Below are 21,458 nucleotides of genomic sequence, written 5' to 3' on the forward strand. Positions count from 1 at the left end.
CCCACCAAGGGGAACGTTCGGGGGCCAGGTTTGGCCAAGGTGCTTCACGGGGAACAGCCTAACTGACTGTTCCCATTTTGCACGGGAGGAGACTGAGGCCTGATGCGGTGAGATAACTGGCCCAAGAAGATGGAGGAGTTGGGATTTGAACCGGGCTCACTGGGCACCCCAGCTGGTTTACATTAAGTGTGACGCTGGGCTGGCGTCCCCTTGTTTTGTAAGCAGGAAAACTGAGCCCCAGGATAGGGGAGGAACGCTCCCGAGTCGGCACAGCCCAGCAGCTGGGGCTGAGGTCTCAGGGCCCAGAGAGGACAGGGGACGTGCCCAGGGCCATGCACTTTATGTCCGCCCCCTCCAAGCTTGGAAAATCCTTCAGGGACCAAATCATCCCAAATGAAAGAGGACACACGTGCATGGCATTTCTGGAGTAGGATGGCCCTGGGTTCTAGACCTCACTGTGCTTGCTCTGAGCTGTGGGATCCTCCACCCTCAGTCACACTGCTCGTAAAGGGACCTCATAAAGTCGGGTACACCCCCGCCTTCTTCACCAGGCTGTTGTGGGATTTCCATGGGCCTGGTGCTCTGGAAGTGCTCCCACATCAGTGCTCCCTGAGGTTGGCAGACAATCCCAGAATTGACCCTCATTCATCTTGCAAACAGTGAGTGGCCTCCAGGGAGCTGGACACAGGTAGCGCTTTGGGTCAGACTTAAGTGCTCAGGGAGGTTCGGAGGAGGAAGCCCCAGTTGCCTGGAGGAGGTGGTATTCAGGCCTGGCCTGCCCGAGACTGGGCAAGTTGTGTGTGTTGTGGGGGGGTGGGCAGAAAAAGAGGTGAGCAGGGGCATGTCAGGCAGGGGACCAGCCTGAGCAGGGGCACAGAAGCAAGAAGTGGCCGACCACCATGGGACAGCCAGAGGCACAGTGGGGACAGGAAGCCTGGGGAGACAGACTCTGGCCCTGCTCTGAGAGGGGGTTCTTTTTTTTTTTTTTTTTTTTTTTAGAAATAGACTCAAGGAGTTCCCGCTGAATCCAACTAGGAACCATGAGGGTGCGGGTTCGATTCCTGGCCTTGCTCAGTGGGTTAAGGATCCGGCGTTGCCGTGAGCTGTGGTGTAGGTTGCAGACGCAGCTCGGATCCCACGTTGCTGTGGCTGTGGTGTAGACCGGCAGCTGTAGCTCCAATTCGACCCCTATTCTGGGAACCTCCATATGCTGCAGGTGTAGCCCTAAAAAAAAAAAAGGCAAAAAAAGAAAGAAATATACTCAGATTTATTTGTTAAGTAACAGAGGAAATACTAAAAGAATTGAGAGTTGAGGCAGGTGGTGGGAGTCAGGGCTGGGAGCAGTGTCGTTAGAAGTTGTGTGGGGCAGCTCGGCTTTTCAAGCTCCAAATGTGTATTACGGATTTCAAAGTTGAAGTCAAGGACCTTGAAGTGTCACACCCTTTCTCCTGTGTCCATGCTGAGTCCCCGAGGCTGGATGTCCAAGATCAAGGTGGCACCCGTGTCAGGTCGGATGAGAGTTCTTTCCTGTGGGTCCAGATGCTCTTACCTGGCACAGAGGAAGGGAGGGAGGGAGAGATGGAGGTGAGAGGGGGTTTTTGAATGCCTGGACTTTATCCTGAAGGCCACAGGGAGTCACAGAAGGTTCTGGAGCAGCAGGAGCCAGCAGCACAGGCTTTGAGAAGACAAATCTTTCCATGTGCTGTGGGGACTCACAGGGGACATAGAACCAGGGGTCTCCCTCTTTACACTCCTAGGGGGTCATTGATGGAGAAATCGAGGCCCCGGGGAGGTAGGAGGAGGCGGGAGCCCGGGTGCCCCTGGAGGGAGCAGAGGGCAGAGAAGGAGTGCGTTTGTCTTCTGCAGGAGCTGACACCCCTGCCGGAAAGGGCGGGTGTGGCTCCTTGGGTGGGGATGGGGGAAGGGTCACTTGCCCAGCCCCGCTGCTGCGGCTGCGCAGCCAGGTCCCGTCCAGGCATGGGTGTGGGGTCACAGGAGACGCATCCTGGCCCAGTAGGCCAGGAAAGCCATGTCAGGGCGGAGGGAGCCACCCTGAGATTGGCAGCCCCTCTGCCTTTTCCTGCAGATGCAGAGACTGGGGGGGTGGGGGCACCACAAGGCCAAGGGGGCCTTCAGTGGGGGCTGGTGGGGTGGCTCTGAAGTTTCCCCAGGCTCCCCTAGCAGAGTCTGTGCCCCAGGGACAGTTAGTTAATCCAGTCCCAGGCTCTGTCCCAGGCCCCACCCTAGGCGTTCACCTTATCAGCTCCAAATCCTCACAGCCACCCCCCCACACCCCAGGCCTAAGTCACACCATTGACAGAGGAGGAACTCAAGGCTCCCTGAGTTTGAGGGCCCCCAGCTGGAGAGCCCAAGCCCCAAGCCCACTCCTCCCTGCTGCCCCCACCTGAGCTAAACTTGGAGAGGACAGAGCTCCCTAAAGCAGGGGGAGTTGTTATCCAGAATGGGTGTCAGGGCATCTGAGGCCAGAACATGGACCCCATGGGTGGTTCTTTTCCAACCCCCTCCCCACATCCCCTCCTGCGGTGTAAATAAGACCCACTGGGAGTTCCCGTCCGTGGCTCAGTGGTTAACAAGTCCAACTAGGAACCATGAAGTTGTGGGTTCAATGCCTGGCCTTGCTCAGTGGGTTAAGGATCCAGCGTTGCCGTGAGCTGTGGTGTAGGTTGCAGACGCGGCTTGGATCCCACATTGCTGTGGCTGTGGTGTAGGCCGGCAGCTACAGCTCTGATTAGACCCCTAGCCTGGAAACCTCCATAGGCCGCGGGAGTGGCCCTAGAAAAGCAAAAAAAAAAAAAAAGACTCACTGGGTTTCTCTAGAAAGCAGGAGAAGCTGCAGGTGGGCACCAGGCAGAACTCATAAGAAACTTCCAGGGAGAAAAAAAACCTACGGGCCACACTGGAGGGTCTGAAGCCTTGACCCCGGGGACCTGGGGGAGGAAGAAAGATTGGGGACCCCCAGGGTGGAGAGGAGGTCACCCTGAAGCTCCCAGGGCACCCTGAGCCTCCCCACCCCCACCCCACCGCTGTGTGAGTCTCTCTGCTCCACCAGAAGCCCCTCGAGTGCAGGGCCTTTGATGCCTCTGTGTTGCGGTGTCCCCGGCACAGAGCCTGCGACCGTTTGGAAATTGAGATTTATTTACTGAAAGCGTCAAGTGCCCTGGAAGGTAAGGCAGGGGCAGGGCCGTGGGAAACACAGAGAGAGAGGTCTCGAACCTGCTTCCCCGTGGAAGAGGCCAGTCCCTCGGCCGTGCTGCCTGTCCCTAGGAAGTTTCACGGTCATCCGGCCTTGCAGGTGTGGATGCACCGTGGTCTGGCGGTCTCTCATTTGCCCCCCAGGGGCTCGCCACATCCCACCAGACACACCTCCCTCCTCCCATCCCCTTCAGCCGGGCACAGTTCAGACGAGGAGGGGGGAGGAAGAGTCACCGCCAATTGGTGGCCTCCCTCCGCAGATGGCTACAGCCCCCACCCAGCCTCTCCACACAGCCTTTCAGGCCGAGGGTGGTCGTGGCCCCGACGCTGCCTGCCCAGGGTTCGGCACTGTCCCTGGGGCTCCCCTCCACCCTGCTGGCACCTGTGTCAACAGACCCTTTATTAAACTCTCCTCAGTTGATCCCAGAGGAGCGTGCCATCTGTTTCCTGCTGGGCTTGAGCTGATACAGATGTTTTCAGGTGCCTCCTATCCACACGCCAAAGAGACATGTGGCCAGTGGCCAGGCGCCTCTGCTTGGACCCCAGAGCAGGCAGGTGCACAGAATCTGCTCCTTCCTCCTCTGGGCTGGCCCGGGAAGGCCGGGGCCACAGGAAGGGATGGAGCACGTCTACACTGTCCAGCACGTCTACGCTGGCCGCTGGCCACCAGAGGAATTTCATGTAGCCCCCTAGGGACGCCCCTCTGAGGCGCTGGTCTGTCTCCAGCTCCTGCCTGGAGCCAGGGGCTGTTGAAAACAGCAGGGCCTGACCCGCAGGGCAAGGGGGTGAGATCGAGGTATTCAGGCGCTGCCCTAGTGGCTTCGGGCAAGACCTTAATATATTCTGTCTGGGTCTCAGTTTCTCCCCCTGCACAATGGGAGGGCAGCCGGCTGGCCTGACACAGCTCAAAGCCCTGGAGAACAACAGGACGCACCCCACGCTTCACCCACTTGCCCAGCCCGGTGCCAAACGCCACCTGGTCGCCACTTTTCACTGACTGAGACGGTCAGGTTGTCGTTTTGCAATGGAGGAAGCTGTGCAGGACAGCAGGGCTGAGGAGAAGCAGAGGGTCCTTCACATCTGGGCCTATCTTTCCTCTCTTGGCTTCCAGAACATTCCATCCTGGTTCCCCTCTCACCTGGTCACCTTATCTGCCCCCTCACGTATCTATCTCCCCATCCTCCCATGCTCAGGCCCTGGGCCTCTTCCCTTCTCTGTCGACCCTCATTCCCAAGTCAAGGTGTCTCACAGCTCCGTGGCCACGACCTCATGTTCCAGCACAAAACTTCGGACTCAGGCTCAAATAATTGAAACCAACATTTTTGTGAACCGATCCATACCCTTAGGATGTGCGTCCATCCTGTTCTATTTTCTTTCCAAGACGGATCACAAGCCCCTCTATTGCTTTTATTGTCTACGGATGGCTCTTGGCCATAGAATGTAACGTCCTAAATGCTCGAGACTCCAAGCGTAGACTTGGAATCAATCTCCTGGGAGCTTCTCTCAGGCCCCAGGCCAGACCTGTTGAATCAGAACCTGCCTTTAATCTCTATCCCCAGGGCACGCAGGTGCACGTGCAAGTTTAAGAAGTCCGGTTCTGGGCGCCTTCCTTCAAATAGTTTTAAATAACATCCCAACTTTGTGTCTCCAGCCAGAACTCCCCCAGGCTCCTAATAAGCAGCTCAGACCTCACGCATCCCAAACCAGTCTCTATTCAGCCTCTGCCAACCGCCCCCTGCCTCAGTCTCCCCATCTCAGACCCTGGCAGCTTAAGACTTAAGGGTGACCTTGACTCTTTCGGTTATGCCCTTCATCCAACCCACAATAAGCAAATCTTCTTGGCTCCTCCCCCAATTACTCATGGTTTGTGGGGTTCCCACCACCACACCTACGGCCCTGCTCACCACCAGCACCTTCTGGAATATTGCTGTTACCTCCTTACTGGGTTTCCTTGCTCCCAGCCCTTTCTGCAAGTCTGATTCAGTTCCTCCTCTGCTCAGTGCCCTCCGCAGGCAACCATCTCACTCAGTGTAAAAGATAGAGTCGGAGTTCTCATCATGGCTCAGTGGATAATGAATCTGACTCGTATCCACAAGGATGCAGGTTCAATCCTTGGCCTCACTCATGGGTTAAGGATCTGGCGTTGCCATGAGCTGTGGTGTAGGTTATAGACAAGGATTGGATCCTGCATTGCTGTGGCTGTGGGGCTGGCCGACAGCTGCCACTCCGATTCGACCCTTAGCCTGGGAACCTCCATATGCCGTGGGTATGCGGCTCTAGAAAAAGAAAAGAAAAGAGTCCCTCAGATGGCCCGTGAAGCTCCCCATCCCTCTCAACTCTGCTCTTCCCCCACTGGCTCAATCTACTCCCGCTGGTCTCCTTGCTCTTCCTTGAACGTACCAAGCACATGCCCACCTCAGGGCCTTTGCACTTGCTGTTCCCTCTCCCTAAAACTCTGCTCTCCTGGATAACCACAGGCCTTGCTCCTCATTTTTTAAGTCATAGATCAAATGACATATGATTTGGCTTCCACTGCATTTTTAAATTTTATTAGTTTTTTGGCCAGGCCTGTGGCACATGGAAGTTCCGGGGCCAGGAATTGAACCCATGCCACAGCATGATCCAAGCCACAGCAATACTGAGCCACCAGGGAAGTCCTCCGTAGCATTTTTCATTCATTTATAGTTTTTTTTTTCCTGGCAAGATTGGCAGTGTATGGACATTCCCAGGCCAGGGAATGAATCCAAGCCACAGCTGTGACCTCTGCCGCAGCTGTGGCAACACCAGATCCTTAACTCACTGTGTGTAGCATCCCCCCGTGGCATTTAAAGAAGTTTCTTTCTTTTTTCATTTTTTTTTAATCTTTTAGGGCCACACTTGCAGCATATGGAGGTTCCAAGGCTAGGGGGTGAATTGGAGCTGTAGCCACCAGCCTATACCGCAGCCACAGCAACGTGGGATCTGAGCTGCGTCTGCAATCTACACCACAGCTCACAGCAATGCCGAATCCTTAACCCACCAAGCGAGGCCAGGGATCGAACCCACGTCCTCATGGATACTAGTCAGGTTCATTAACCACTGAGCCACGGCAGGAGCTTACCCCATAGCATTTTAAATAGCCCTCTTCCCACACCACCAGTTGCTCCCTGGGCACAATCACCGGCTGACATACTATTGTTCACTTTGTCTCTCTCCCTCTCTAGACCAGAAGTTCCACGAAGCCAAGGGCCTTGCTGTGTTTGCTGCTGAATCCCCATCACTCGGAACGGTGCTGGCTCATGACAGGTGTTCAATACGTGCTCATGCCATAAAGGAATGGACTTAACCACTGGGCTACACAGCCTGGGGTGTCATAGGCTGTGATTCTGAGTCTCCAGGATGTGGGTGTTGGGGTTGTTCGGAGCCCAGGGACAGGAAGAGGACGAATGAGTCCCCAAGAGTACAGGGAGGTGACCAGGGACAGTGGTCCCACCAGACTCCATTCCAGAAGAACGAAATGCCTCAGAGTCTCCCTCTCTTTCCCTGGGGAATGGTCCCAGTACCCGGTGTTCCCCGAGGTCTAGCCCGGGAAAACCACCTAGAAGGCAGGAGGATTCCACAGGCCAGGATTCTAGAGCCTGAGTTGTCGGCGTCCCGAGATCATAGAAAGCGTAACTGAGGCACCTCATGAACCACGGTGGGCAGCAGAGGCAGGAGACCCTGCACCGGAATCCCAGGAAATTGGCAGAAGCAGGAGAGACAGGCTAGGGTCTAGCCCTGTGGTCCTGCCTCGCTGTGTGACCTGGGGCAAGCCACGCAACCTCTCTGAGTCTGCTTGCCAGAGAAGAAGCCCTGTGCTTACAGGCTGCGCATGTCCAGTAGGGCTTTACACCCGCCCCAAAAGCCCCCCCAACCGTGGAGCCGCCAGGCTTTCCTGTTTACTTGAGGCCCCTCTCGCGGCTGGGAGGCGACAGCCTTGGCCTCCTCTGCTCCCCGCTTCCTTCCTCTCCCACTTCAGCACCTCCGGCCAGGCCCCCAGGGCCCCGAGGCCAAGACTTAGGGGCGCATTCCATGGGGGGGGGCATCTGAGGACACCACCCCAGAGGCCCTACCTGGAAGAATTCCCTCTCTGAGACCCCGAGGTAACAGAAGTGCTGGACCAGTCCTCCGGTTAGAATGTTCTGGCACCTTGGGAACAGTGATAGCCTGGAGTGTCCGCAGGGAAGTGAAGAGTGTGACAGCATCTACTGCCTCGGATCCAAGGCCACGCCCACTGCTCAGCCCACCACTAGGGGATGAGCACAGGCTGACCCTAGCGATTCCCCTGGGCCACGCCATCCCCAGCTCCCGCCTCCACAGGGCAGGTCCACTCTGAGCCCCCCAAAGCGTGGACCGAGGACCAGCAGTTGGGGCCTCCCCCCTTCAAACCAGACCCGCTGAATCAAAATCAGCTTTTTTTTTTTTTTTTTTTTTGGTCTTTTTAGGGCCGCGCCCACAGCTATGGATGTTCCCAGCCGCAGCAACGTGGCATCCAAGCCTCATCTGCAACCTACACCACAGCCCATGGCAATGCTGGATCCTTAACCCACTGAGCAAGGGCAGGGACCGAACCCGCATCCTCATGGATGCTAGTCAGGTTCACTAACCACTGGGCCACGACGGGAACTCCCCAAAATCAGCTTTTTTTTTTTTTTTTTGTCTTTTTGCTATTTCTTTGGGCCGCTCCCGCCGCGGCATATGGAGGTTCCCAGGCTGGGGGTTGAATCGGAGCTGTAGCCACCGGCCTATGCCAGAGCCACAGCAACGAGGGATCCGAGCCGCATCTGCAACCTACACCACAGCTCACGGCAACGCCAGATCCTTAACCCACTGAGCAAGGCCAGGGACTGAACCCGCAACCCCATGGTTCCTAGTCGGATTCACTAACCACTGCGCCACGACGGGAACTCCCAGAATCAGCTTTTTAATAAGACCTAGGAAGATTCCTGCTCACGTTAAAGCTGGAAGCACTGCAGATCTGATCAGCCTGCCAGGCTATCTCTACAGCAGCTTGGGCTGCTGCTGCAGAGTGGGTTCGATCCCTGGCCTGGGAACTTCCACACTTCTCCCAAAAAACACCCTTCCTGAGCCTCTCCTACTAGTTATTCCTACCCCAAAGCCTTCACCTGAATCTACAAAGCCTCTACACTCACTTGAAGTTTACAAGAAATTCAGGGGATGCAGGAGCGAGTTAAACAGCACCCCGAGGAAACAACAGATGAATCCAGAAGGAGGAATTTTCTGCAAGATAACTGGTTCCTTCACGGGCCAATATCAAAGAAAGAGAGGGAAGGACCTTCTGGGTAAAAGAGGATAAATGGACATCCCAGCCTGTGGCCCTGGGTCGCGTCTTTGTTTGACTGAAAACACTTTTTGGGGGACGATTGGGGAAAGTTGCACGTGGTCTGATCATTATCTATCAAAACATTACTGTAAACCAGGGGTTCTGAGAACTCTGAGCTGTGGTTACACAGGAAAACGCCTTTATTTATTAGAGAGTCATTCTGAAGTCAGACTTCAGGGGCAAAATTTTTCCTGTCTGTAATTTACTTTAACATAGTTCAGCAAAAAGTAAAACAACAAAGAAATATGGGGAAAGATTACCAATTACTCACTGTCGGTGGTGTGTCTATGATGTTTATTACATTATTGCCTCTAATGTTCAGTTCGTTTGAAAGTTTTCACTAGAGGAGTTCCCGTCGTGGTGCAGTGGTTAACGAATCCGACTAGGAACCATGGGGTTGCGGGTTCGGTCCCTGGCCTCGCTCAGTGGGTTAAGGATCCAGCGTTGCTGTGAGCTGTGGTGTAGGTCGCAGATGCGGCTGGGATCTGGCGTTGCTGTGGCTGTGGTGTAGGCTGGCAGCTGTAGCTCTGATTCGACCCCTAGCCTGGGAATCTCTACGTGCTGCAGGTACGGCCCTAAAAAGCAATTAATAATAATAATAATAATAATAATAATAATAATAATAATAATATTAATAAGGCTCTTTCTGAGGCTCCCATTGCTCTTAGGGGAAAGACTAGCTACTTGAGTCAGCATTCAAGGCTCTGAAAGTCTGGGAGTTACTGCTGCAGCACAGCAGGTTAAGATGCGACATTGTCTCAGTGGCAGTGCAGGTTGGCCCCTGGCCTGTCGCACTGGGTTAAAGATGTTCCATTGCCGCACCTAAGGCATAGGCCGCAGCTGGGACTCAAGTTCAGTCCCTGGCTTGGGAACTTCCATATGCCACAGGTGCAGCCAAAAAAAAAAAAATCCATGAGAATCAGGCCTCCACCACCTGCCAGGCTTGTCTCTCACTGCTGCATCCCCTCTGGCCTGTACTCTAGTCCCTCTAAGGCCTCAGTTCCTCCTCATCCCCCCTCCCCAACATTCAACTGATCCTCTCCACTTCCATGACTCCGCAGAGCTGTTCCCTCTACCCTTCCATGCCCTCTGTCTCATGGTGAAGCCAACTCCTAGGTATCGTCAAGGCCCCACTCCAGAGCTCCAGCTCAAGGAAACTCCTACCACCCGAGGCCCCTCTGAGCTCTGTGTGCTGAACCGCCCAGAGCTGGTCTGGGTTGAGTGGGACGGATGGAGTTTTGTGGCCATGGCTGCCTTTGTTCCGGGAGCCACAGCACACCGGGCTGGGGACTTGTGGCCCTGTCTTGCCAGCATAGCAGTTGTTCCGGAAAGTTGCAGAATAAACAAATGTGAACGAAGGAAACCCTCAAAAGGAGTTTGTGGTGACAAGGATGGGGGGCTGGGGGGAGGGGTTCCTGGAACTGTTAACTTTTTTTGTGGTTTTTTTTTTTGTTTTAATGGCCATACCTGCGGCATATGGAAGTTCCCAGCGCCAGTTCCTTTAACCTGCTGCACTAGGCTGGGGATTGAACCTGCACCTCGGCAGCGAGCCGAGCCACTGCAGTCTGCTTCTTAATCCACTGCACCAAGGGGAACTCCCTCAAGGGTTTTTTTTTTGTTTGTTTGCTTGTTTGGCTGTTTGTTTGGTTTTTTTTTTTTTCCCATGAATAAAGTGATTCTATGGTGAGTAGTTTGGGTCAGCTTAGGTTTTCATGAACTGAGGCACACCTGATTTAATGAAGCTGTCATTTAAAAAAAAATAGATAATGAAGAAGATTTTGCAGGTGAATTTCCCCAGCTCTTTATCATCTTGGGCGTGTTTCCCCACTCGTCCTCACCACCCCGACGTGGAAGGTGAGTGCGTGGGTGCGTGCGTGGGTGTGCATGTGTGTGTGCGTGCGTGCGTGCGTGTGTGTGTGAGCCCTGTTTGACAGATGCGACAGGGAGACCCCAAAGTGGGAGGTCATCGAGCAAGGTGGCCTTTCCGTGCGCCCCAGTTGGCAGGGGGCAGAGAAAGACCAGCTACCGAGGCCTTCAGCCCACACCCCACCCATCATCACCTGCATGTTGCCTGCCTTCTAGAACCTACCTCCCCTGTACCATCATTTCTTGATGTTCTTCTTTCCATACACTCGCCTCTTATAACTTAAATATGTTTATTTCAAAGGGAAGTTGAAATAACTGCTGTCAATGGAACACCAGCCACGCCTGCCATAAGTAGAAGGGGACCCACAATGGGCACCTTTGGCCCCCACAGGGCTTCGTTTCAGCTGAGGGTGGCCCGCTGAAGGCCCTCTTGGCTTCAAAGGGAGCCAGCTGGGCTCGGGACAGGGGTTAGGGACCCGTGAGCACCAATGGAAACTTTCTCCATGATGAGGTCCGAGAGTGAAAGAGAAGAGGGAAGAGGGTTCTTCCGGGGATTCTCGAGCACCCGCCCCAAAGCAAAGCACCTCCGCCACCCCACCCCCAGCCAAGGCTGCTTGGTCTCTCATCCCACAGGCTGTGGTAACGGACAACACCCCCCCCCCAGCTCAGTGTGTTCTCATCCTAACTTTGGGGGCAGGCGTGGGGGAGGAGCCTAGTGTAGATTTGGGAATGGGCTTGGGAAGGGCCGGTTGTGACCTGTCCAGGGTCACATATTGGGAGGCACCTCTGACCATGATGCCGCTTTCAAGCCCCATGCGCCTTCCAGACCCTCAGAGCTTCTTGCACCAAGGAAGCAATTCACTGCCCACTCGGCTGATGGGTGCTGATTCCACTGCCCAGGAAGCCCCCACGGCCCATGACAACGCTGCCTGCCACAGCCCAGTGCTCGACGGGGGCTAGGGCCAGAGAGCAAACTCAGAGAGAGATGCGGGGTCAGGGCCAAGGCCGTGCAGCAAGGATGCAGTGGAGCCCAGGCCAGGGCCCAGCTCTGCCCAGCCACAAGTCCCCAAGAGCCAGGATTTCACCCAGGTCACCCAGCATCCCCAGGCCTGGCACAGCCCAGGGCCCGGCACGCTGAGCTAGGAGGGGGACGCTGGCTGAGGTGGGCTGAGGGTCCCCGAGGAGGAACGGGAGGGTGAGGGGCTGGAGCCCCAAGGCGGGGGTGGCCATACCCCGTGATGGAAGCTTGATGGAAGCAAAGAAACAGGAGTAAAATCGAATGTCCTTGGAAATTCCTTTAGTGTTCGGCTGTCCATGAAAACAGGATAAAGTGGCTTCCTCTGCCTGTGCTCCAGCCGGGCAGGGCCCCAGTCAGGATGAGGGCAGGGCGGGGCTCTCAGCAGGGGAAGGGGCTCCAGCTTGGCTACTTGAGGGTGTCCAAGTGGGTGCAGACCTGCGAGAAGACATCGTCCACGGAGCCTTCGGCATTGACCTGTGGGGAGACGGGCCATGAGCGCAGGGTGCCAGGAAGGGCTGGGCGGCACCCCCCACCACCGAGGCAGGTGGGCTGAGCACCCCTAGAGGCCAGGCCAGGCCCCCCCTGAGCCCGGCCTTAGCGGACAGCAGCCTCTTATGGAACCAGTGGGGAAATCAAGGCCCAGATAGGAGGGCTGGCTGCAGGTCACAGCAATTTGAAGCCCAGCCCAGCAAAGACCCAGGTTTCCAAGGGCACCGTTGGGCCCGCACCTTGCGAACGATGCCACGTTTCTCGTAGAAGGCGATGACGGGCTCTGTGGCCTTGTAGTAGGTCTCCAGCCGCTTCTTGATGGTCTCTTCATTGTCGTCCACGCGCCCACTGGTCTCTCCGCGCTTCAGGAGCCGCTTGGTCATGGTCTCAGGGCCCGCGTCCACATACAGCAGCAGTGTGGGCTGTCCGATCTGCGAGGGGGCACACTGGTCACAGAGGCCCTGTTTCTGCCCCCTGGGGCCATCTCGTCACCATTTTCTCACTTCTGAGGCCTCCCTGGAGACCTACCCAGACCTTCAAGCCCTTCCCTAGCCCTGCCCCTCCTCTGCTCCAACCTCCTCCATGGCTCCCCAGTACCCTCAAGAGACAGTCCAAACCCCTTTACCTGCCCTGCCCACCCCACCCTCCGCATCCCCTGCGTCTCCTTTGCTCTCTTGTCTGTGGTCTGGAGAGAGACCCGCCTCCTCCGGGCCAGGCCTTTGCTCATGCTGGGAACCTCTGCTGGGAACCCCTTCCCTTAATACCAAAGGCTCGCCTTCGGATTTGAGCTAAAATCTCATCCTTCTAGAACAGTCTTCCTGGACGTCACCCCCACCACCAGTCCAGCTCTCTGGGACATGCTCTTCCAGTCCCCTTGACTTGGGCCGAGCTCGTCTCAGGAGGGCCCCTGGTTAGTAATTCAATGTCCCTCCCCCCGCCAGGCCTGGAACCCCTGAGGGTAGGCAGACATTTCTGATACCTGTTGGATATGAACTTGACAAAGGCATAAGGGCTGAGTGAAGGTGCAAGAGACCGCTGAGCTCTGGGGGTTCTGAACAATGTCACTGTCGGAATAAGCATTTCAACCACCAGGAAGATTTGGAAGGTGCACCAGTCCTCCTTCAGTGAGGCCCAGGCGCCCCCTGGTGTCCAGGGCCAAGACCACCAGGTGCCCTAACCTCTGGAGGCCCCAGTAGGGCTGGGCTCTGTGCGAGCTCAGCACCCACAGCGGTGCCCCCGACAGCCCCAGGAGGGACGAGGACTTTCATTAATCGCATTTTCTAGATGTGACCCTGAGGTGACATCACACCTAGTGCATTAGGACGTGCCTCAGCGCTGCCTGGCCTCTGACCTCAGGGGTGATGACCTCCCTGCCTGAAAGAAGCCCAGTCAATGTGCCCATTTCAGAGACAGGGAAACTGAGGCCCAGATCAGGACAGACACTTTCTTGAGGTCCTGAAGCCACTTAGAGGTCAAGAAATATAGTATCCTCCCTCTGGATGAAGCTCAAAGCTACAGAAGCCCAAAGAGGGTCCAGCCTCACAGAGACGGGCAGTGGAAGTGGAGGTCTGTCCTGCTCCAGGCCCACTAAGATGCCCAGTCCTGGAGTTCCTGTTGTGGCTCAGTGGAAACGAATCTGACTAGGAACCATGAGGTTGCAGGTTCGATCCCTGGCCTCGCTCAGTGGGTTAAGGATCTGGCATTGCCATGAGCTGTGGTGTAGGCCGGCAGCTGCAGCTCTGATTACACCCCTAGCCTGGGAACCACCGTATGCTACAGGTGTGGCCCTCAAAAGACAAAAAGACAAAAAAAAAAAAATGCCGGGTCCTCCCCGCAGGCATCCCCACTGCCAAGAAACCGCCCCCCCGGCCCCCGCCCCAAGTCCCCAGCCATTCTCGCTGACCTCGCCCTCCTCCTAAGCACTGGCAGCTTCATCTGTTTCCACTGTGTGGCCTGTGACATCGGAGGTCTGGGTGCACGTGTGTGTGTGTGTGTGTGCACGCGCATCTCTGTTCAAATGTACTACATCTGTGTACACACGTTGCATGTGTGTGTATACATGACAGGCCTGTGTACATGAGGGCATAGGCCGCTGGGCTTGTTCATGTGCATGTATGTTTCTGTCCCTAGGGGCCCAGGGACACGTGCTTGTTCACCTGTGTGCACATGGGCCAGGACACGTGTGTTTGAGGGAGGGGCCCCCACCCCATGGAAGGCCTTCCCATGGGCCCCCGCTCCTCCAGGCAGCCCAGAGCCACCCTCCTCAAGGCCCATTCTTTCCAGCCAGATTCCCTGTGGTGCCTGGAAGGGGACCAGCCTCCTGTCTGTGACATTCGAGGCCTCAGCCCAGCGGGAACCTCCCTCTCCCTCATCACTCCTGGTGGCCCTGTCCTGCTGATTCTGTTCTCTGCACACCAGCCTCACCCTTCCAGCCCTGTCCATCCTGTTCCCTGCCCCCTGACCATGTGTTTATGGGGTGCCAAGCCCCACTTCTGTGGGTTTTTTTTTTTTTTCCATTTTCAGCTGCCCCACAGCATATAGAACTCCCGGGCCAGGGATCAGATGCCAGCCACAGCTGCGACCTACGCCGGATCCTTTAACCCACTGTGCCAGGCCGGGGCTCGAACCCATGTCCTGATGCTGCAGAGATGACACCAATCCCCATGGGCCCCAGCAGGAACTCCCCTCCCCAAGCCCCGCTTTTGAAGGATGCACTCTCCCTAATCCCCATGCTGCCCCTCAAGGCAGCTGCAAACTGTCTCTCCCCATTTTGCAGCTGGGAACACTGAGGTTTGGTGTCAAGGGCTGAGCTGGAACCTGAGGCCAGGTGTGTGAACACCCCACCCTGGGGCCTCCTCTTCTTCTATAGACTCCCCTCTAGACTCTAGAAAGACTTCCAGAAGGTCTCCCCTGTTTTCCCTCCTCCCTCCCTCCTTCCCTGCATCTCAGCAGCCTCTGCCTGGTTCCCCCACATTACAGCTCCAAGGCCACCTCCCCCCGCCCCGCCCCCCGCGCCCCCGGCCAAGTCACACCTTACCTTCCGCTCAAACTCTTCCCCCTGCTTCACCTCCCGGGGGTAGCCGTCGATCAGGAAGCCTTTGGAAGTATCTACTTTGGCCACCATGGCGTCTCGGAGCATGTCCAACACTGTCTCCTGGGGCACGACAAAAGAAAGGGGTGCCATGAGTCCCCCTTCTCCACTCCTCCTCGGGCCTCGGCAGCCGGAAATGCCCTCTGCCCGAACACAGATTTCCCGTGAACGGTGAAGACTCGATGGATTGATCAAAGCCTTCATTCATTCATTCATTTCTTCATCTGTGCACCAAGCCTGACGGAGCCCCTCCCCCCTGCGAACTCACAGGCTACAGAGGGGACAACCACACAGCTGGGTCATATGGGCGAAGAAGGGGGGCTACTGGAGTATAAAGGTGGGGGGGGGGTCTTAGCCCCATTCTGAGGAGTCAGCAAGGCCTAAAAGCCAAGGCGGAAAGAACATTCTAGGCAGGAAGGAGTGTGATCAGTGTGAGGGGACAGAAAGGCTGAGGGGGGCGGGGTAGAGAGCTGGAGGGAGCCTGGGTGGCGTGAGGCTGGAGGGGTCCGCAGGGCAGGTCCTGGAGGCTCTTGGGAGCTGCTGGAAGGAGCTTTCTGCCAAGGGCAACGGGGACCCTTGGGAAGCTTCGGAGCCGGGGAAGGTCAGGATCAGCCTGGCCAGTGTGTCATGGGCTTTGCTGGCTGGTGTCCACTCGGGGCCACCATCGCCCCCCCCCACCCCACGCCCCGCAGGGGCCCACTCACCAGTGGCACCAGCTGCCCCTTCTCCATGATTTCCGACAGCATCTTGCCCCTGGCCGAGCCCGAGCTGACCTCGGCCCGCAGGAGGTCCCCGGTGGAGAGGTGGGTGTAGCCGTACTTCTGGACAATCTTCTCACACTGGGTGCCCTTCCCCGAGCCGGGCCCGCCTGCAAGCGCCACCGCCCCCCCACCATTCAGAAGCCCCGAGAAACAGGGCCCCAGCAGGGACAGGCCACCCAGCGAAGTGGGGGCAAAGCCCCGGGTGCAGCCCCCGGGCCCAGGCTCCCCCCCGCCCAGGGCCTGCCCTGTTGGCTGCCGCGCCCGCCTGCCTTGGACTCACCCACCACAAAGATGATCTTGCTTTTCTTCAGCTTCTCTGTGGGAGAGAAGAGGGGCGCAGGGTTCAGTGACTCACTGGACAAAGAGCCAGGAGCACCTCCGGAGTCCCAGGCCTGTGCAGGGCCTCAGGCAGCCGGACAGACACGGCTCATGTCCTTCTGGGGAGGCAGATGACTCACAGCCCATAGAGGCAAGGAAACGTCAGAGAGACTGGGGCAGGTCAGGGAGAAGTGGGGGTCCCCGGCGGAGAGACCCACAGAGACAAAGGCCTGGAGGCTACAGGCTCGGCCCAGGCTGGGAGAGGGACCCTCGGAGGCTCAGAGGCCAACCCTCTCGGCCCCTCCCCGTGGGTGGCTGGACCGAGGTGCCAGGTCACCTCTGGCTTTAGAGTCTTCCACACTGCGGGGGTCTCGTGCTGAGCAGCAGGTCCCCATGGTCCTGTGGACCCGTGTCCCCGAGCCTCCCCACTGCCCCCCCACCCCCAGGCCCTGGGCCTGCCTTCTCTGGGCGGTACCAGTGCCGAGTTGGCAACCACAACACGTGTTGCCCGGGAGACGGTTGCCAGGGAGGAGGGCTGTGGTGGGCATGTGGAACCCTTGCCCGGAGACGGAGGCGAGCTTAGGTTTCAACCTCAAACCTCCTCAGTGCTCAGAGCCCAGCAAGCCCACAGCCCCACCAGACAGAGGGCAGCCGAGGCCTGGAGAGGCCGGGGCCTGTTTCAGAGATGCCAGACTGGGCGCTGGACCGGGGCCTCTTCCCAGGCCGCCCGGCCTTCCCCTCGCTCTGTGCCCTTAGGAAAGGAGTTCCTGTCCCAGTGGGGAGGTGAGTTCAGCAGCTCCCGAGGGCCTTTCCAGCCCTGGGGCTGGAGGTAGAGAGGCGCTGTCAGAAGAGCCCCTTTTCCAGCGGGCTCCCCACGTCTGCTGCCATGTGATGGGCCCAAGCCTGGGGGGTGGGGGGGCCACAGCCCAGTGGTGGCCGATGTGTAGAGCCCCAGGGGTGGAGGAGGACTGCCGGCCTCAGCCCGGCCTGCTGGGCTCCTTTAAGAGTTGCCCAGGCTGAGGCCCAGCACCAGGGATGGGACGGGTGGTGCTGCCTGGAGGTGGGCCAGCCGGGCTCTCTGCCCAAGTCTCCGTCCAGGTCCCGGCCCCTCGGAGCCAGGAGGGCCCAAGACATCCTCAAGACCCGCCCCAACCAGCCCCGGAGAGGGCCAGGAACGTGTCCTTGATAACTTTGGCATTTGCAGACTCGGGGCATCTGCACAGGGCAGGCCTTCCCTCGCCAGCGCCACCCCCTCTCCAGAAAGAGCCAGAGACTCAGCTCTATAAATACCAGTGTTGGAGGTGTGCTGTGGGGCCCTTGGGAGCCTCCAGGAGGCCCCAGCCCTTCTAAAATTAATCTTGGAGCTAGCACATCCCCTTCTGGCTGCCCCAGAGCCACCTCCAAACCTTCCCGAAAGTCTCCCCAAATCACACCCCCTTAACAGATGGGCACACTGAGGCCCAGGCTGCGGGCAGAAAAGGAGAGGAACCTCGTACCTTCCATCCTGCCACGGTCCGGGGAGCCGAGTCAGCGCTCTGCAAGACAAGGTGGGGCGGGTGAGGGGGAGTCTTCCCCACGGGCTCCGTTTCTGCCCAGCCGGGTGGGGCAGCCAGGCCCTGACCATCCCCTGAGGGAGCAGGGGGACGCTGGGGGGCAGGAAAGGCCCAGGAGGCTGGGAGACCTTCCTGCGTGTGCCTCCGCTGCCTCACCTGTCACAGGGCACAGCAGCCCACTCCTGTCCACCTCTTCCCTCGGGGCCTGGCTGGTGGTGAAAAGGACACCAAGGGGTGTAAACGGCTAGCTGCACCAGCAATGGCAGAGCTGCTCTGCTCACAAGTCCCAGAAAGCCGGCCCTGGGTCCTGCGTTTGCCCCGCACCTTGACAACGCTCCCCAGGGCCGAGAAAAGCCCGGGAGGCGGCCCAATGGGAGGGAAGTTGCACGCATCCTCATTGGGATGGCCTGGGGACCAGGGTGCTCAAAGGGACACAGACACCTGAGGGGGACAAAGCCGCAGGGCCACGCACATGGCCACAGCCCCTAGGGTCCTTACCTGCGGTGGGGGGGACCCAGGCTCTCGCCATTGCCCAGGCTCAACTTCCACCTCCCCCAGCCCCAGGGGGTCCCTGCCCCCTCTCTTCGCTGCTCCATCTTCTCAGCGTGGGAATCAAGCCCACTCCCTCCTGGACCCACCCCTCCTCCTCTGCTTCCCCAATCTCCCCTCGCCCCCCGCTTCCCATTAGTCTTTTCAGAGTTGCCAACACACATCTTCGGCCCCCACTTCTTTTTTTAATTTTTTTTTTCTCTTTTGGCTGCCCCATGGCATATGGAGGTCCCAGGCCAGGGGTCAGATCTGAGTCACCGTCACAACCAAAGCTGCAACTGCTGCAACCCCGGATCCTTAACCCACCGTGCTGGCCTGGGGATCGAACCTGCGTCCCAGCACTCCCAAGACATTGCCGATCCTGTTGTGCCAAAGTGGGTACTCCTGGCCTCCACTTCTTTATTCCCCACCCACCAGCCCTTCCCAAGGCCACCAGCAACCCCGTCACAGACACTTGACCCTTGGCCAGCATTCCTGCTGCCTGGGATGCCCACCCCAGTCCTCCAGTCCACCCTCTCCCCGTTGGCTTCAGGACCCCCATCTTTGCCCAGCCGGCCCAGGCCTCTGCCCCCAGCCCCATCCATCCACAGCCTCTGAACAGGCCTGGAGACCCCGCAGACCCCCAGACACTAGACAGTGTCCGATCCCGGAGCCGGAGGCCCGGATCAGCGCAAGCACCTCCACCTGACACGTGCATGTCCCAGCCCTGAACTTCTCCCCAGGCTGTGACCTCCCTGTCACTTCCTTGTTCCGAGCATGAGAACCAGCTTCTTCCCCAGCCTCCCGTGGGCCTCCCAAGCCTCATACCCACCAGGTCATCTGCAGGATTTCGTCTGATAAGCATCAGACCATGTCACCCACCGGCTCAAAACCCTTCCACGTGTGGCCCCTTCGGTTCCCCACATAAAGCCTAAGGAAGCTGACAGGGCCCGGCAACCTGGCCCCCACCACGGCCTACAGCCTCATCAGCTGCTGTTGGGCCTGCGTGGAGCTCGCTTACCCACTGTGATCGTGTCCCCCTCCAGGTCCCGGCTAAGGTTGCACCCAATACCTGGATGCCTTTCCCCAAGGTGCTACTGTTTAGGACTCAGTTCAGGTGTCACCTCCTTCAGGAAGCCTTCCAGGACTCTGCCCTCCACTCCCACGCTGGGAGGTGCCTCCTCTGACCATCTCCCAGCGTCGCACACCCCTCACTGTTCTGGGCCTCTCTGTTGTCCTGTAGGCCTGAATCCCGCCAGACTGGCCTTGGCCCTGGCAGAGCAAAAGCTGGGAGCTTTGCTTCATCCTTACAGTCATCTTGGGAGGGAAGTGAGGCTTGTTTTTGGTGTTTTTTTTTTTTGGTCTTTTTAGGGCCACACCCGCAGCACATGGAGGTTCCCAGGCTAGAGGTCGAATCGCAGCTGTAGCCTCCAGCCTATACCACAGCCACAGCAACGCCAGATCCTTAACCTACTGAGTGAGGCCGGGGATCGAACCGGCAACCTCATGGTTCCTAGTCAAATTCGTTCCTGCTGCACCACGACGGGAACTCCCAAGAAGTAAGGCTTGGAGAGCAGGAGAGACTTGCTCCAGGGCCCGGCTGGGGTCATACATGGGGCCGCATTTTCTGTTGCCCTGGGCCTGGCAACCCCTAGGTCCTTCGGCAGCTTTGCTGACCGTCCCGCCACCTGTGGGGTATGAGTTATAGCCTCTTTCCTGCTGAGTGTGCTTAAGAAAGGGGCAGAGCGGCCAATGTCCCTCCATAGCTGGTGGGGGAGGGAGAGGGTCCCCAGGCCAGGGACAGCCTGCAGAGACACCCTGAGGAGTGGCCTCGACCCACCCTGCCCCACCCGCTCCTGGTAACCTAAGCCCCTCTGTCCTGCTGGCACCTGCCATTTCTTGGCCCAAAATAACTTGGTCGTGAGGAGTCCACACAGAGGCCAGGGGTCTGGAGAGTTGGGTTACGGGCTCAGCACCCAGGCCTTATAAGGCCCCCAAGTCAGGGCCAAGGTAACTCCTAGCATGACTAGGTGGTCTGCTGAGGAGCCTGGGGAACAGAGGCCCAGAGGGACAGTGACTTAACCTCAGTCACAGGGCAAGGCCAGAGCGAGACCCAGGTTTCCCAGCTCCTGACCAAGAGCACCTTCCCAGGGGTTGGCGATTGGCTAGGGTTCAAATCCCAACTCTATCACTCAGCTGTGTGACCTTGGGCAGCTGGTATGCCCTCTCTGGGCCTGTACCCCCAGGCTCTGTCCTGCTGCTGCTCAAGAGTCCTAGGTAGGTAGCTGAGCAACACTCAGGAAAGGCCCCGTGGGCTGGGCCCCCCGAGCTCCCACAGAGCCCCTGACCTTTCAGGAGGCTGGGGCAGGCACAATCATGAGGGGGCTTGCCTTCCGTGCCCCCAGCACTTGAAACGACAAGACGGGATCGCTCCTCCCATCCCCTAGTCTGCTCCCGCCCCGGTCCTGGGGCAGGGAGTCAAGCCACAGCACCCCCTCCCCGGGCCTGCCCGAGCTGGGCCGTGCCAAGGGCAGGGACCTGGAGCCCCGGGAGTGCCAGTGGGACAAAGGGGTGACTGTCACGGCGGCTGGGACACACACACACACACCCCCATCCACAAAGGCACACACAGTGTGGCACAAATACCCAGAGCAGAGCCTGGAGAATATAAGCAGGCAGATGCATTCAGATCACAACCAAGAATACCAACACACAGCCACACAAACCCCAAGAATACCTTGCCACACGCAAGCACGCATACCCCCCTCCCCAGGTGCGTGTGGCTCCCCCACTCCCTGCAGGGGCGCCCCCCTTCACGTGCACAGGCACACACACGGGCACACACTGACCTGGGGGAGGGACGCGAGTGGGCTCCGGGGCCAGTGCGTGCCCTACCCGTCCTGCCGGGCCGCCTGCAAAGGCGACTATTTATAAGGCTGTCAGCAGCGCGCGGCATGCCGGGAGCCAGCGTTCCGTGCTGCCAGGGAGGGGGGTACGGAGGGAGGGAGAGCGGGAGAGCGGGCCGGGAAGGGAGGGGGCGCTGGACCAGAGCGGAGCCCTGGTGGGAGGCCAGACCGGTGCCCCTGCCGTGCACCCCCAGGTGGCTGTGCCTGCAGGCGCGCGGCTCCTTCACAGTTTTTCCGGAGGGTTTTTCATTCCTGCATTACCTCCACTGTGCCCACATCACTCCAGGGGGCCGGGACCAGGGACAGTGGCCGGGGGTGGGGGAGTCTGGGGTGGGGGGAGGACTGAGGCTCTT

General features: G+C 58.3%; 1 protein-coding gene and 1 long non-coding RNA gene across 2 annotated transcripts; both read right to left on the reverse strand.

The window, feature by feature from the left end:
- Window positions 1-1,252: 1,252 nt before the first annotated feature.
- Window positions 1,253-7,551, reverse strand: LOC125121409 (uncharacterized). Its single transcript, XR_007133451.1, has 2 exons — window positions 7,305-7,551; window positions 1,253-1,549 (listed from the first exon to the last, which is right to left on the reverse strand). It is a non-coding gene; the product is annotated as an uncharacterized LOC125121409 (long non-coding RNA).
- Window positions 7,552-11,721: 4,170 nt separating this feature from the next.
- Window positions 11,722-21,131, reverse strand: AK1 (adenylate kinase 1). Its single transcript, XM_047768497.1, has 7 exons — window positions 21,049-21,131; window positions 17,615-17,653; window positions 16,081-16,116; window positions 15,744-15,907; window positions 14,986-15,102; window positions 12,188-12,379; window positions 11,722-11,933 (listed from the first exon to the last, which is right to left on the reverse strand). Exons 2-7 carry the CDS (start codon window positions 17,619-17,621, stop codon window positions 11,865-11,867), a joined length of 585 nt encoding a protein of 194 aa, XP_047624453.1. The 5' UTR covers window positions 17,622-17,653; window positions 21,049-21,131; the 3' UTR covers window positions 11,722-11,864.
- Window positions 21,132-21,458: the final 327 nt, after the last annotated feature.

Source organism: Phacochoerus africanus, chromosome 2 (genome assembly GCF_016906955.1).
Source record: "Phacochoerus africanus isolate WHEZ1 chromosome 2, ROS_Pafr_v1, whole genome shotgun sequence".
Lineage (NCBI taxonomy): Eukaryota > Metazoa > Chordata > Mammalia > Artiodactyla > Suidae > Phacochoerus > Phacochoerus africanus.

Coding starts and splice junctions, on each gene's coding strand:
- AK1 (XM_047768497.1), bottom strand. Junction 15,103..15,743: donor AGGGGCAGCTGGTGCCACTG/GTGAGTGGGCCC, acceptor GTCGTGCCCCAG/GAGACAGTGTTGGACATGCT. Junction 11,934..12,187: donor AACGTGGCATCGTTCGCAAG/GTGCGGGCCCAA, acceptor GTCTCCCCACAG/GTCAATGCCGAAGGCTCCGT.